The sequence below is a fragment of the Aspergillus sydowii genome (genome assembly GCF_001890705.1).
Source record: "Aspergillus sydowii CBS 593.65 unplaced genomic scaffold ASPSYscaffold_1, whole genome shotgun sequence".
In the NCBI taxonomy this organism is placed as follows: Eukaryota; Fungi; Ascomycota; class Eurotiomycetes; order Eurotiales; family Aspergillaceae; genus Aspergillus; species Aspergillus sydowii.
This window is the reverse complement of record NW_024467859.1, coordinates 350,424-364,388: the sequence shown is the minus strand read 5'-3', so window position 1 is coordinate 364,388 and position 13,965 is coordinate 350,424. Positions and strand designations below refer to the sequence as shown.

The following is a 13,965-nucleotide window of genomic DNA, read 5'->3' as shown; positions in this document are numbered from 1 at the left end:
ATCGCTGCGAGTCTGGGTTCTGTTCATCATGGCAATGATTGGATATTCGAATATTCACTGCTTGACTGTGCTTCTGCCTGCCCTGCCTATACTTCTCGGAGCCGCCACTGCTCGGCCGCAGGCATAACACTTCGCATTCCCGCCGTCTTGCCTTTTACAAGGAGTAATCTCGGCGGTGCACAGCCAAATTCTCGCCTTGTATTCTTTGCAATCCTGTCTCCTCGGTAGCGGGTGAAAGGCGCAATATAAACTATCTGCATCCGATCCGCGGCGGATGTTCCAACTCCAAGTAAAATGCTCCAATAATGTCTCCAATGCTAAGTTTATCCGTGCCTTCTAGGGTAAGCACCACGAAAAGAATGACACAACTATTAGATTTGGTTCCCGATAACTAAGAGTAAGGGTAACTGAAAATTCCCGTCGCTTCCCCTGTTCCTGAGCGATGGGGTTATGGAATCCTCCCAAGTTACTCCTCATAAGCCACGCTGAGACATCCGCGTTCACAAGCTACATAACGGGAATACTACCTCAATAACGTACTGATCCTAGTTTTAAGACTATCACTGCACCATTCCGATCGGTCCTTCCGATGGCCATTGTTTTTCCTGTTTGACTAAGAGAATACATGCATAACTATCCGACATTATTATTAACCACAGCCATAACCCCTCCCATCAAAAACCACGCATCTGCGGAGTATTGCCGATTAGGCATGGGCAATGGAGGGGCAATGTCTTGACTATAATTTTATACAATCCCATCGCGTACGGTGTTCGTAGTATTTACAAGAAGACTTGCCACCCACCACTCCCTCATTGACCGCACCACCGTGCCGCCACTGCGGCAGTTGGCTCCGAAGCCATCCCAACGTCTCCAAATCATGCCATCTTCAGTTTCTTGGCGCCGCCAATGCAGAGAGCCGACTCCGGGTCCACAGGTTCGTAGGAATTGCCACAAACGCAGAAAGACGAACTGCTCGATTATGAGGTGTAACTCGACAATGCTATGGAACACAGATTTTCAAAATCTTGAAACAGGACTTCCCCTGCTGCTTGTTCGTGCACTGATCCAAGCAGTCCCCGGCAGGTGAGCACGTGACGGCCGCCTCATTCCGTGAAGGTTCCCGGCGCTTGCCGTTGCCCCATGAAGAAGGACACCGACGTTGACAATCTAACGGTTCCTGACGGTTGATAGGCTGATGTTGTAGCTGTACCGAGGCTAGTTACCCAGGAGCTGAACTTCTCCAGATCGAGCCAATTTGGTCCTCGTTCGAATCTATAGACAATAATAATATCTGTTAAAGCCAGATTCTTAACTCTTTCCGCGTAGTACATGATGTGGAGGCGCTTGAGGATTGTTAGGGCTGGTGCTCGGCATAACAATGACATCGGAAATCTTCGGATGTCTCCAACCAAGAACCGGACAACGCTTCTGCGGTCGAAAGGCCCGGTATATCACGTGTCGCTTTTCTTCCTGACGATCCGAGATCCAAATCCCGAGTTCTAGAAATCCAACCCGGAGGGGCAGAATGCCCTTACCAGTGTCTGAAAGAAACCAAAACTTGCTCTCTAGTATCCAGATCGATAGGCGTTTGTCCAGTTACGAACCCTAGGCGGATTAATTTCTGAGAGACCAGTTTGCGCTTCAGATTCTCTCGAATCGGGATCTTTTCTAGAGCATCGTAGCCGTTGAAGTATTTAACCAAGATTGGCCAGGCATTTTTCAGCGAGCCTGTAAGGGCTGGAACTGCGGAGTGGCCACCCGCTGCATCACCGCCTTGTTCCCCGTCGGCAATGGCGTCCGTGGTGTGATCGGGGAATCGTGCCACAATCTCATCAAGCCACCGGGACTCTAGGGGAGAGGCTTTGTGAGGCAAGATTATCAGGGAAGATGTTTTCAGCGAAGCCTTCTGATCAAGCAGGGAATGCGATAAATTAAATCCAGTGTCCGCTTTGTAGCGATTCGGCATGGGTGTCTCATCCCCACTGCCGTGGCTTGCAAGTGAAGACGAGGAAGACGACGAACTGTCGTCAACATCACCGTATTCATGGTTATCCTCCTCGGCAGACTTCCCCTTGTCTGACACGGCCGACGAAGATCTGCCCCTGCTCAGGTACTTGTCCACCTCCTCTCGCCGAATGGCCAGTTCAACGGCCATCTTTACTTCGGGAGTAACTTTTACTCTCGCGAAAGATCGAAGTTGGGTGACCCAGCCGCCGCGGAGTAGCCATGCTAATATAGCGAAATATGTCGCTTTGTGATCCTTACTTGGTATAAAGTTTCCGTAAGGCCTTGGTGTTCCGCTAAGAGCGGATAGCATCTTCGGTAGACTGGGAAGAGTAGGAAACGCAAGTTTATAGGCGGCCGAGGCAACTTCCAATTTGCTGAGATCACAGTTCGGAGATACAAAGTAGGTATCCCGTTGATGGAGCGGGGGAATTGCACGAGCCCTTCTCCAGTAGACCAAGTGACTGGCTAGAAATTGAATTGTAGGCAGGGGAATACCCGAGGATTGCGAGGTCTGGATGAATGACTTCGTTGGATTAGAGCAGCGGATATAGTGAACAAGGGGCGCAGCTAAAGTTCCCCCGGCCGCTTCCACATCTTTGATTATGCTTGCCTCATTATCTAGCAACAGCAAGGCGAAGTTCTTGGCTAATACTTGATGAGGTGTGATGTTTGGGTCTGTCATGGGTTCATCCACGGGGCTGATGCTATCTGCAGTTGTAAGCCAAAGTCCCGGGTATGCTTGGTCGTTCTGCCCGGGGAGGTATGGTGTGGAGGTTAGTGGCGGAATCTGTAGGGAGATTGACACATCCGGGTTTAATGTGAGGGAGGAAATCTTCGATGCTGATATGCTAGTAAATAGGGTGCAAATCGCTCTTGCAAGAGACGACTGGTTCACCAAGTCCGAGTATAAGTTATTAAGTGAGGTTCCTACAAAAACGATTGTTAGCTTCAGTTGACAAACTTTGAGCGTTGGTGGCATACTCTTCTCTTTTGCCTTCTCCTTGATGTGAAGGATATGTTGGGATTCTTTCCAGACATAGTTTGTCCGGGCTTGCTCCCATTTTAAAGCCTTGGTAAATTTTTTGATGATATTGTCGTATATCTCCCGAACACGCATCGAATATTCTAGTAATGGAGGGTCAAGGACGAAGACAACATTGAACATTGTCATCATATCCTTGTCATCGGGATCTAGAGAGTCACTGGGCAATTTTAACGACCGGTTGCTACCCACTGATGCCCGTTGAGGTTTGGGTGGAACGGTTGAGTGTGGACTCAATGTCTCCGTTGATGCCGCAATCATCTCCGCACCATCATCCTGTGAGTCTCCTGCTGTCTCATTATGTCCAAATTCCCCTCCTTCCCACTCTGCGCGCTGCTTTCTCTTCTTCTTCCGTTTTTTTTTCATCCAACTTCCATCCTCACGAACAAAAACCGGCCATCCGACAAATGCAAGATCGTTTATACCGAGCTCAAAACGTCTTTTATGCCACGAGCGCGATGGACTTAAGAGCTTCTCCCATACATCTACCGGAAGGCCTAGTATAGATTCAAACGGGACACGATTTGGGCTTTCCGCTCCTCTCGATCGATCTTCTTGTCTATCAGAACCGGCGCCGGAATCGTACTCAGCATCGGAGTGGGCACCACGCTTTCTCAGATGCGACTTGGAGGAAGTAATGGACCCGGGTCGGTGATTTTCACCACCTGTTGTGGATGAGATGGAAAGATCATCGATTCCAAAATTGCTCGACCTTCTAGTGCTGACGTTGCTCCCTGCGACGTGGCTGGTTTGGATGTGAGATTGGCTTTGAGAATCGTTTTCATCTTCGTCGGAACTCGAGTGGCTGTCGTCACTGGAAGTCGAGTCGTTGCCCTTCGAACTTTGTCTGCTTCTTGACCGTGAGGTTCGTCTTGATTTCGCAGGGGTTCGTAAAGGATTATCGGTGAGGGGTTTGGGAGGGTAATGGAACACGAAACGAGGCCCAGCACGAGAGCGGGCGATCAGGACAATGGCAACCAAGCAAGGGTCGGGAGGGCGCGCAATGGACGACATCTGAGAAGCTGGTCAATTGGTGGTGATGGAGCTGGCGTGGAGCTTGGATGGAGAAAGTCTGCCCGCCGGTCGGAGCCATCGCTTCCCCGCATCTGAGGAACCCGCCGCATCTATCAACTGTCAACAGCTTGAATACCCAGCCGTTATTCCACTACTTCTTGATTTTTGACAAAAACTGCATATGTAACAGCTCACTATGAATAAAATGCAATATATGTCATTTTTGAACCTAGTTTGTTAGAATTTGCGGCTTTTGTACACTGTAAGGTGGATTTGTTGTAGCTGCATCCCCAGCTTCTCGATGCACATCCCGAAAGCGGAGAATTTGGTGCCAATCCACATGGACATTTTGCAGAGATGGATCTCGATTGGTCCACGAGCATTGTACCATCAGGCCCATTATGATGTTACAAACAGATTACTGGCATGACGTCTAACGCTGCAAGATTAGAGTAGATCTCGTATCCTGGAACCTGAGTTCTTCGCTGAATACGGACGTCAGCTATCACAGCTTGGTGTTCCCATTGCGTTGACAATGTTGATTGTATTGTCACATTATCGTGCATTTGAGAGGCCGGGGATCAAAGTACAGCAGCTGAGTATTCGCGTCGCGCTCGGTTCAGGTCAGGATAAAGTTCGTTTTACAGTGTCGGACCGGTAAGCGTGGAACAATGCAGCGATTGGGCGGCCCAGTATAATAAAGATCTCAGGTGGGCTCGCTAGCCTTTCGTCCAAGCCTCTCAAGACTGGCTCCTCAACACCTTGTTGGATCGTGCCAGCAGTGGCTTAAAGCGGTCAGATGCTCACCTTCCCCCCTTTTGTCTTCTTATTTCCTCCCAGAACATCTGTCTCTGGTAGAAGAATAAAATGACGCAAACGGCGGTGCATCATCCGACCTCCTCATCAGTCACAACCCAACAAGTGTGCCTGTGAAGCTTTGATGGAATTTCCCGTAGAGAAGATGATTCATTGACTCCTCGAAGTTTGGTTCATCAGCTTGACACTGATAGTGCAGAGTGAAACAGCTCTCTCCACGCCAACCACGTGGGCGCCGCCTGTAAACGGCTGGGGTTGATGTAGTTGTGCTCGCCTTGTACTCAGTGGCCCATTGGCCCTTGTAATATAAGACTCGGCGTCCCGCCTCTCTCTTCATCCTTTGGCTTTTCTTGCTTTTCTCCCTCGCCCTCGCCGAACCTGCGCAATCAGGCGCTCGCGGTCTCTCTCGAACAATGGCCGACAATTCGACGAACCGGGCAACCCCCCAAGGTGGTATCCTTGAGGGCGGTAATCCGTCGCATTATGATCCCAAAAACCCAATTGTTATATTCATTATTCAGGTTAGTTTTATCTCTCGTTGAGTGATCTTGTCATTTTAATCTGTAAGCAGGCCTTTATCATCATTGTGCTCTGCCGTCTGATCCATTGGCCTCTTTCCAAACTCCGCCAGCCTCGCGTCATCGCAGAAATCATTGCCGGCATCATACTTGGGCCGTCTGTGATGGGCCGCGTACCGGGGTTCACCGACTCCATTTTCCCCGACGCATCGCTTCCGAATTTGAATCTGTTCGCGAACGTCGGTCTGGTCCTATTTCTATTCCTTGTCGGTCTTGAAACCAATCTGCGATTTCTTGTCAGTAACTGGCGGGTGGCTGGCAGCGTCTCTGCCGCTGGAATGATCCTGCCTTTTGGGCTGGGCGCTGCTGTTTCTTATGGTCTATACCACGAGTTCCGTGGCGAAGATGGCGTAAAGCCGATAGACTTTGGTACCTACCTACTTTTCATCGGTATAGCAATGGCCATTACTGTAGGTTCTCTGGCCCCCAGGAGCCTTTATAACGCTAGCAAATCTGAACTAACTTGTCTTCAATCTAGGCATTCCCTGTCCTGTGTCGTATTTTGACCGAGTTGAAGCTACTTGGGACAAATGTTGGAGTCATTGTGCTCTCCGCCGGCGTCGGCAACGACGTTGTTGGCTGGGTGTTGCTTGCGCTCTGTGTTGCTCTCGTTAACGCCGGCAGCGGTATTACGGCATTGTGGGTATTGCTCGTCTGTGTTGGCTATGTCACATTCTTGATAATAGTCTTCCGTCCACTGTTCCTACGCTTCCTCAGCTACACCGGAAGTCTGCAGAAAGGCCCAAGTCAATCAGTAGTCACAATCACGATTTTGATTGCCCTGGCATCCTCTTTCTTTACCCAGGTGATAGGAGTTCATGCAATTTTTGGCGGTTTCCTGATTGGCCTGCTCTGCCCTCATGAGGGAGGCTTTGCTATCAAGCTAACTGAAAAAATTGAGGATCTCGTTGCCGCACTATTCCTCCCGCTATACTTTACGCTTTCCGGTCTTCAAACGAACTTGGGACTGCTCGACACAGGTATTGTGTGGGGTTACGTAGTCGCCGTTGTCGCCATTGCATTTATCGCCAAAGTGGCTGGAGGTACACTTGCATCAAGGGCCTGCGGTCTTCTATGGCGAGAATGCTTTGCTGTAGGGGTTCTTATGAGCTGCAAAGGCTTGGTAGAGCTTATTGTCTTGGTATGTTGCCATCAGGACTACCATCGTTTCACATATGCTGCTACGCTAACCACATGTTTAGAATATCGGATTACAAGCGAACATTCTGAGCACCCGAACTTTCACGATTTTTGTGGTCATGGCACTTATAACAACTTTTGCGACTACCCCTCTAACCACATATATATATCCGAAGTGGTACCAAGATAAGGTCGACCGGTGGCGCCGCGGTGAAATCGACTGGGAAGGAAACTCCATCCAACCTAGTGAGCGTAGGGACAGTGTCACCGCTGCAAAGGAGCATCTAGAGTCTCATACTGTTCAAAGTCTTCTCGTTTATCTACGGCTTGATGGTCTTTCTAGTATCTGCACACTGGCTGCGCTTCTTGGACCAAACCAACCACCGAGCCCGAAAGTTCATCCAGAGAAAGCCCAGAATGACACAAGATCACCCGAGCCAGCAGCTGAAGAGTCTGCTGCAAGCGAAATACACGAAGACTTGTCCCTCAAAGTCCATGGAATTCGCCTAGTGGAGCTTGGGGATCGAGAATCTAGTGTAATGAAGGTGTCAGAAGCTGATGACTACCCTTTGTGGGACCCAGTCATCAATACCTTCCGTGCATTCGGTCAATGGCATGATATTTCTATTTTGGCTGACGTTTCGGTGGTTCCTGAGCATTCATATGCGGACACTGTGCTTGGAATTGCCCGCAAAGATACCGCAGACCTCCTTCTCATCCCATGGAGCGAGACCGGCGCCTTGAGCGAACACCAAGGAGGCCCCGGCATGAATGAACAAAATCGCTTTGCCAACGGGCCCTATACTAGCTTCGTATCTAACATTCTAAACCAAAGCTCCTGCAACGTCGGTGTTCTTATAGAGCGCAGCACTTACACTCGCAACGCCAAAGCTCGGCCTACTATCGAACGAACCATGAGCGCCAGGAGCATCAGAAGCGCAGTCTGGAGCAGCCCCGCGGCCGCACGCTCTCACCATATAGTTCTACCCTTTTTTGGAGGAGACGATGACCGTTACGCCCTAAAATTCGTTCTCCAGTTAGCACAAAACGACCAGGTCACGGCTACCATCATCCACATAGATTTACCTGTGGAGACTTCAAAGACAACAGGCAACGTTTCTGCCCGGCCCAAGCAGCGCAAGTCATCCTCGAATTCCCAGCTCGATAACTTCGGAGCAGCAACCGACGCCGTTATCTTCGCCACGCTCCGTGACTCTCTCCCGATTGAGCTCTCGTCCCGCGTGATTTTCAAGACTGTCACCCCGGCCAAGGATGACGTTGACACCGGAGTCCAGACCGCCATTGACTGCGTCAAGAACGAGATGGCACAGTCGGCCTCGAAACCAGGGAACATCACCATTGTCGGACGGCGTAATACCCGTGTGGACCAGACGCTAGAAATTGACGCGCCGTCTCACGAAGAAGTCGGGATCGATGCCCGCGGGGCCTTGGGCGCTGTTGCGCAGGCGATGGTGCGCACCGAGAATAGAACTGTTGGCAACGTGCTTGTTCTTCAGGCCGCTGCCTCTTCACATGGCTAGACTAGGTTTCTGCTTGCGTGACTTGCTTGTTTACTTGTTTCCCTATATACCTCATTGTCTTTTTTTTTTTTGTTTGGAATGATATCAGTATGAATTAGGATACCGTTTTGGCTAACGAAGAATACACGCATGGCCAAGTCCCGTGGCCGACTTGCATCGCTTCAATATTATTTCCACAAAACCCTCTATAGATCTTTTGATTAACTGAAGCCTATATCCGTAATGTATAGGAGAAAGGTAAAGTAGAGATGTCATAGCTCATCATATACAAAAAGAGCCTAAGCCCATGAAAATATAGTATACAGTAAGTAGTGTACAGTCGATTGCGATTATTTCCCGCCAGACCCCCTCTATGCGCATGTCAGTGGCCTGGTAGAAACTTATAACCTGTCATTAAACACCCTATTCCAGCAGTAAGCCTGCTAACTTGAACTCGAACCCGAAGTCTGTCCCTGCCCCGTCCCATCCCCATCTTTATCCTTCTCAAATACAAGCCCGAGATTCTTAAAGTCGTCCGGCGCCATAAGGTTCCTGTACAAGTACCATGTAGTTAGTAATAAAGACTCATGCCGTTATACAGAGAGCAGGAAAAAAAAAAGAAAGAAAAAGATAAAGGAGCCCGCACTTATCCATCCGACAAGCCAGGTATCCCTTGGCTAACCGCCGGCACTCGTCGTCGTTTACGCCGCGCTGCAGTTTTAGACATTTGAGGTAGTTTTGGATGAGATGTTTGCATTCGCCTAGATTGCGAGTATGCGTTAGAGTATTGTTATGTTATGGAATGAGCCGGAGAAATGGGGATTGGCAATGGTTCGGAAGGTCGGAATATGGTGTTTGTGTCCTTGGAATGAGGCAGTTTAAAGGATTTAGAAAAGGTAAGATTGTACCATCGTGATCGAGGGGAAAACTTCCTCGCTCGGGGCTATAAACATCACTCAATTAGCCGTTCGATGGCAAGATCCAAAAGATGGGATGATCTTTTGGCCTGGGATGGACTGGCCGAGGTTGCCAATTGGGAGATTCCACTCACGGCGTAGGTTTGGTATTGGCAGCGCCGCCACCGGGACTTCCGAAGCTCATTTTGCAGTTGCTATAGTCGGATTGGTGAAAGGTCAACCTTGAGTCTTGGAGTCGAGATTATTATCGCGATAGAGACTCAGTATCATATCCCGCGGAGTCAAACCAGACAAACCAAACAAACACAGTTGAGCAAACAGTGCAAACCGTGACAGTGCAGTCAAAACGTCAGATGTATGTCAAAGCCTCCAATCAAGGTGCAGGATTCGCCGTGGTCTGGATTGACCCCTCATCTGAGGCCATCGGAAGGCCGTCGGCAGATGGGCGGAAGGTGGAAGTAGACTCTGTTGTGTTCGAGCTATATATATGACGTTTGTTGCACTGGTCCTCTGCATCTGAATTCAATTCCATCCAAATCTTAGAAGTAACTGTTCAACAACCATCCTGGAAACGAGGCCAAGTAAACTCGTCGATCTACATCAGCCGCCTCTAATTCAATACAGTACTATGCCTCTGTACGTTTACCCACCTAAGTACCTTGTTGGCCAGTTATCCCAGCCCCCCGAGTACCTTGAGGAATCGCCTCGACGAATAACCTCATCGCTACCCAATCGCATTTCTTCACCATACCTTGACATAAGCTACCGAACCTTCGGGATCGAATGGAGTAAATCCGGAGTATGAGAGGAGTGTGCAACTAACAAATCACCATACAGAAAGCTGGAAGGAAGCTGTCAATGCGGCGGAGTCGAGTTCAGTCTCGACTCTTCAACCCCAGTCCCGTACCAGCTCTGCGCGTGCAGCATCTGCCGCAAGATCGGTTCTTATGTTGGTGCCGTGAATTTGGGTGGGATCGCGGATAGCTTGAAGATTAAGAAGGGGGAGAAACTGATTAAGTGCGTCACATCATACTATCTCATCCATTCCATTGTTTTCCGTTCGGGTAGTAGTACAATGCTGTATGAATGGAGCTAACGGTGCACAGGAAGTACAACGCCATCAAAGCACGCGGCACAAAGGACGAAGCGAAGTGCTCGTCGGAGCGGAACTTTTGCTCCAACTGTGGGACTATGCTCTGGCTTTGGGATGGGTCATGGCCTGAACTGATCCATCCGTTTGCGTCGGCCATTGATACGGACCTGCCGGTTCCTGATGAGATGGTTTGTATTTTTGAGGACTCGAAGCCGGCGTGGGCCAGGTATCCCGAGGGAAAGAAGCAGGTATACAAGCAGTATCCGACGGAGAGTTTGGAGGATTGGCACAAGAAGCATAACTTGTTCTATGAGTGATCCAATGTCTATTGACAGCGACATTTACGTTTTACGAGAGAGATATTCCGCAGAAAATTAAAATGCATTTTTCTATATAACTTGAACTAATCGAGTGGTTAGCAACGGAAACACAATGGCTGGTTGCAATGCTCAGGAAGTGACAAGACATCAGTTCTCCAAGGTGAAAAAGAAGTTTCTTCAAAGTGTATTCAGAAAAAACAGCAATTAAAGAAATCATCATCAGAAAAACGAAAGGACAAAAAGGCTACTCACTCTTTGCGTGCGAATACGGTAATACTACGTTGGGTACAACTAGTGCTGATAGTCGACAAGTCAGCATGCAGTCACGACACCAAGTGTGTATCAAGTGATGAAATGTCAACTAATGTCAGGCTACAGAATTAGCGCCGCTCAATGACTCCAGACAGTAGGAGAACTCACCTCATTAAATCAGATTTTTGTATGTAATGTTCATCTCCAACACATAGTGCGGATCAAACAGTGTGAATAAACAGTTCATCATAAGATGTTGACGGGATATGGTGTTGGGATATGCAGGGCTGAGACAGTACCTATAGTCAACAGTTAGAATGGCTGGCAACTAGGTACTGAGCATCCGTAGACGAAGTGCAAAGACTCAGGTGACGAGTTCTCAACAAGCAATACAACTCCCAACACCCGCGAAGTTTGTACGCTTCGCTGTTTGTGGATGAGGGGAGATGCACTATTATGTCCGCCCGTTCGTTCAAGGTATCTTCATCGAGGAAAGAAGAGCTGCAAGACAAGATGGTATTTACCTAACCAGACTGTTAGCCAGGGCTCGTTCACCAGATGTAGTCAAAGAGAGCAATGGTGAAGATGGTGGTCAGACAAGGCTGAAACTTAAAACAAGACAGATTCCACATGGTGATTAAGTTTGAGGAATGCCTATAGCGTGTCGAAGAATCATCATACCAGGGGAGGGGAGTGATAAATCAAAGAAGAAAATTTGTTCAGCATACCTTTTACAATGTGTTTTGCGGTCAGGCGAGGTCGTCCTGGTAGGATTACAAAAACTAAACATGAAATGTTAGCCACTGGTTCAGCGAACGCCGAAGATGAATTGCAGTTGGTTGTCTTCGCGAATCAGAGTAATTCTAGAGACTTTGAAATGGTCCTTCATGTTTTTTCGGCCGTGGATATCCTGTTAAGGAATTCGTCCTGGAAGACGGGCAGGATGACAAGGGAAAAATAGTATACTCACTAATAATTTAATACAATGATTCGCATTGGCAACTGTCATCATAAGAAAGTTGCCAAAGACATGTTGTCGAAGCAAGCACCGAGTTGGCGTTGAAGCTGCAAGCTTTGCAGGTGGAAAAAAATTGTTGTGGGCGCCAGCTTATTTAAACACCTGCGACGCTACGGCAGCCGGACACTCCAACTACGCTGTTTGACAACAGAGCAAACTTCCGCCTCAGGCGACAATATGCTTTGCTCAGGGCCTCAGGCACATACGGAGTAATAAGAGGGAACAATAATGGACGATTCAGGAGGCTCATCTCAAATACATCTGCCTGCCGAGACCCACTGAGTAACCACCACAGCATCTGACTGACCGGCTTTTTATTAGTACGGAGTAAATCTCGGTCCCTCAGAACTTAGAAGTGATGACGATTCCACTAAGCACAGTGGTAAAGTAGGTATAGAAACGCCACAGCAGCCCGTGCAGGGGTTGGTTTGCTCGGTACATGTATAGAAGGCCTCAATCAAATTAACTCTTTTTCAAATCGGAGAAGTTTAAATTTTGCAATTTGACATATGAATCAAGCTATTGCATCATTGATAAACAGCCCTTCAAGAATGCGAGACAGGTTCATAACTAAAAGCAAAGGCATGCGTCAGCTTATGGTGACCTGGTCTCGTGCTGAAGATCGTTTATTCGTCTGAGGAGTCCTGGATTCTTGGGATGACTCCAGCCAAGGGGAGATCGGCCTCCGAGCCACAAACAGCCAAACCTTCTTGAGAGTTGAGGGACTCCCGTCTTCTCGGGAGGGAAATTTCGCTTTCATCCCGTCGGCATCCCATGCTCCCTGTCCCAGCGCTTAAGATCCCCGGCAGCCCATGGCTCAAGCTTGACTTTATTTTCACCCCTGCGATCCATTTATAAATCGCTCTAGTTGCGAACATCAAGAAATAACAGACTCATACTTCTGATAACCTTGCTATGGTGCTCTCGCAAATCAAGGCGTTCCCCGCCCTGTCTAGAGGGCATGCGAGCTTCACGGTCAGCGTGTTCCTCTCGTACATCCTCGATTGGATTCTCATCGTGTAAGTATAGAACGTTTTATACGAAAAACCATTGTTATTAACACTATTCCCAAATTCCAGCGGCGTCGCTCTAATCGGCTATGGCTTCCACGTCGTCGAACCAAATCACATGCCCTTCTCGCTCGACAATGTGGACTTCTCGTATCCATACACCGAGAATGAAACTGTGAGCTCTGGCGTTATGGTCGTCGTCTCGCTCGTTGCACCGGGCGTGCTCATTGCGATTTTGTGTCTACTCTTCACACCGGGGACTTCTATCGACGACTCCGCGTCGCGCGCGCTGGTTTGGCGACGCAAGATTTGGGAGTGGAATGCTGGTTGGCTCGGGCTGGCGCTGGCTTGCGCCGGTGTTTTCATGGCTACAGAGGGGTTGAAGGATCTGTACGGCAAACCGAGGCCTGATATGCTTGCGCGTTGTGACCCAGATGTTGAGAACATTGCTGCTTACGCGGTTGGTGGGCTGGGACAGAAGCTCGCGGGGGCTCCTACGCTGGTAAGCTGGGATATTTGCAGGAATAAGTCGGACATGTTGAAGATGAATGGGTTTGTTAGCTTTCCCAGTGGGCATTCGTCATGTAAGCAAGCCCTTTGCGCCAAAGACAGGATCAATGGTCTGTATACAGGAGGCTAACTAATGTTGACATAGTTGGATTTGCCGGCCTGACATATTTCTCCCTCTGGTTGTGCTCCAAGTTTTCAGTCAAGTTCCCCCACCTGGCCCATTCGCCGTTTACCCAGGACTTGCGCGCCCGGGACCGTCTCGCGATCCGAGCCCAGGGCGCTGCGCCGCCGATATATCTGGTTATCCTCGCCTTTGTGCCTTGGGCAGTTGCTTTCTTTATCTCTGCTTCGCGTTGGTTCGATCACCGACACCATGGTTTTGATATCATCTTCGGCTCTGTAATGGGAATGGTGTTTGCTTGGGTTGGGTTTAGACTATACAGTCCTCCTCTCGAGCGCGGGTCAGGCTGGTCATGGGGAGCTAGGAGCCGTGATCATGCGTTCTTCAAGGCTATCGGGAGCCCAAGTAACGTCGGTGATGATAACTGGTCGAGCTTGAAGGTGGTGTCCAGGGAACCGGAAATGACACAGAACGGCGAGGTCGACCTAGAGAGTGGGAGACGTGATCTGGCTGAATGACCGCGTGCCAGCAATGGCGGCATAAAGGTAAAAATCATTGCGCGAAGTATGGTCAAGTTCATGATGTAACGAGTATCGTGAGGGCA

General features: G+C 49.1%; 5 protein-coding genes across 5 annotated transcripts; 3 read left to right on the top strand and 2 right to left on the bottom strand.

Moving 5' to 3' along the window:
* Positions 1-1,534: 1,534 nt before the first annotated feature.
* On the bottom strand, positions 1,535-4,066 carry ASPSYDRAFT_140641 (nitrogen permease regulator 3 family protein; the record flags this gene model as incomplete). Its single annotated transcript, XM_040841067.1, has 2 exons — positions 1,535-2,937; positions 2,992-4,066. The coding sequence occupies 2 exons, from the start codon at positions 4,064-4,066 to the stop codon at positions 1,535-1,537; spliced, it is 2,478 nt and encodes an 825-aa protein (XP_040707180.1).
* A 750-nt stretch (positions 4,067-4,816) lies between these two features.
* On the top strand, positions 4,817-8,223 carry ASPSYDRAFT_37916 (Kha1p). Its single transcript, XM_040845594.1, has 4 exons — positions 4,817-5,403; positions 5,454-5,870; positions 5,939-6,601; positions 6,663-8,223. The coding sequence occupies exons 1-4, from the start codon at positions 5,296-5,298 to the stop codon at positions 8,139-8,141; spliced, it is 2,667 nt and encodes an 888-aa protein (XP_040707179.1). The 5' UTR covers positions 4,817-5,295; the 3' UTR covers positions 8,142-8,223.
* Positions 8,224-8,370: 147 nt separating this feature from the next.
* Positions 8,371-9,277, bottom strand: ASPSYDRAFT_37915 (uncharacterized protein). The gene is made up of 4 exons (XM_040845593.1): positions 9,172-9,277; positions 9,029-9,063; positions 8,767-8,881; positions 8,371-8,672 (listed from the first exon to the last, which is right to left on the bottom strand). Exons 1-4 carry the CDS (start codon positions 9,219-9,221, stop codon positions 8,564-8,566), a joined length of 309 nt encoding a protein of 102 aa, XP_040707178.1. The 5' UTR covers positions 9,222-9,277; the 3' UTR covers positions 8,371-8,563.
* Positions 9,278-9,526: 249 nt separating this feature from the next.
* Positions 9,527-10,661, top strand: ASPSYDRAFT_165833 (GFA family protein). The gene is made up of 3 exons (XM_040843369.1): positions 9,527-9,673; positions 9,875-10,054; positions 10,144-10,661. Exons 1-3 carry the CDS (start codon positions 9,666-9,668, stop codon positions 10,445-10,447), a joined length of 492 nt encoding a protein of 163 aa, XP_040707177.1. The 5' UTR covers positions 9,527-9,665; the 3' UTR covers positions 10,448-10,661.
* Positions 10,662-12,635: 1,974 nt separating this feature from the next.
* ASPSYDRAFT_139289 (phosphatase PAP2 family protein) lies at positions 12,636-13,879 on the top strand (the record flags this gene model as incomplete). Its single annotated transcript, XM_040840934.1, has 4 exons — positions 12,636-12,739; positions 12,800-12,950; positions 13,038-13,314; positions 13,386-13,879. 4 exons carry the CDS (start codon positions 12,636-12,638, stop codon positions 13,877-13,879), a joined length of 1,026 nt encoding a protein of 341 aa, XP_040707176.1.
* Between the last annotated feature and the right edge of the window lie 86 nt (positions 13,880-13,965).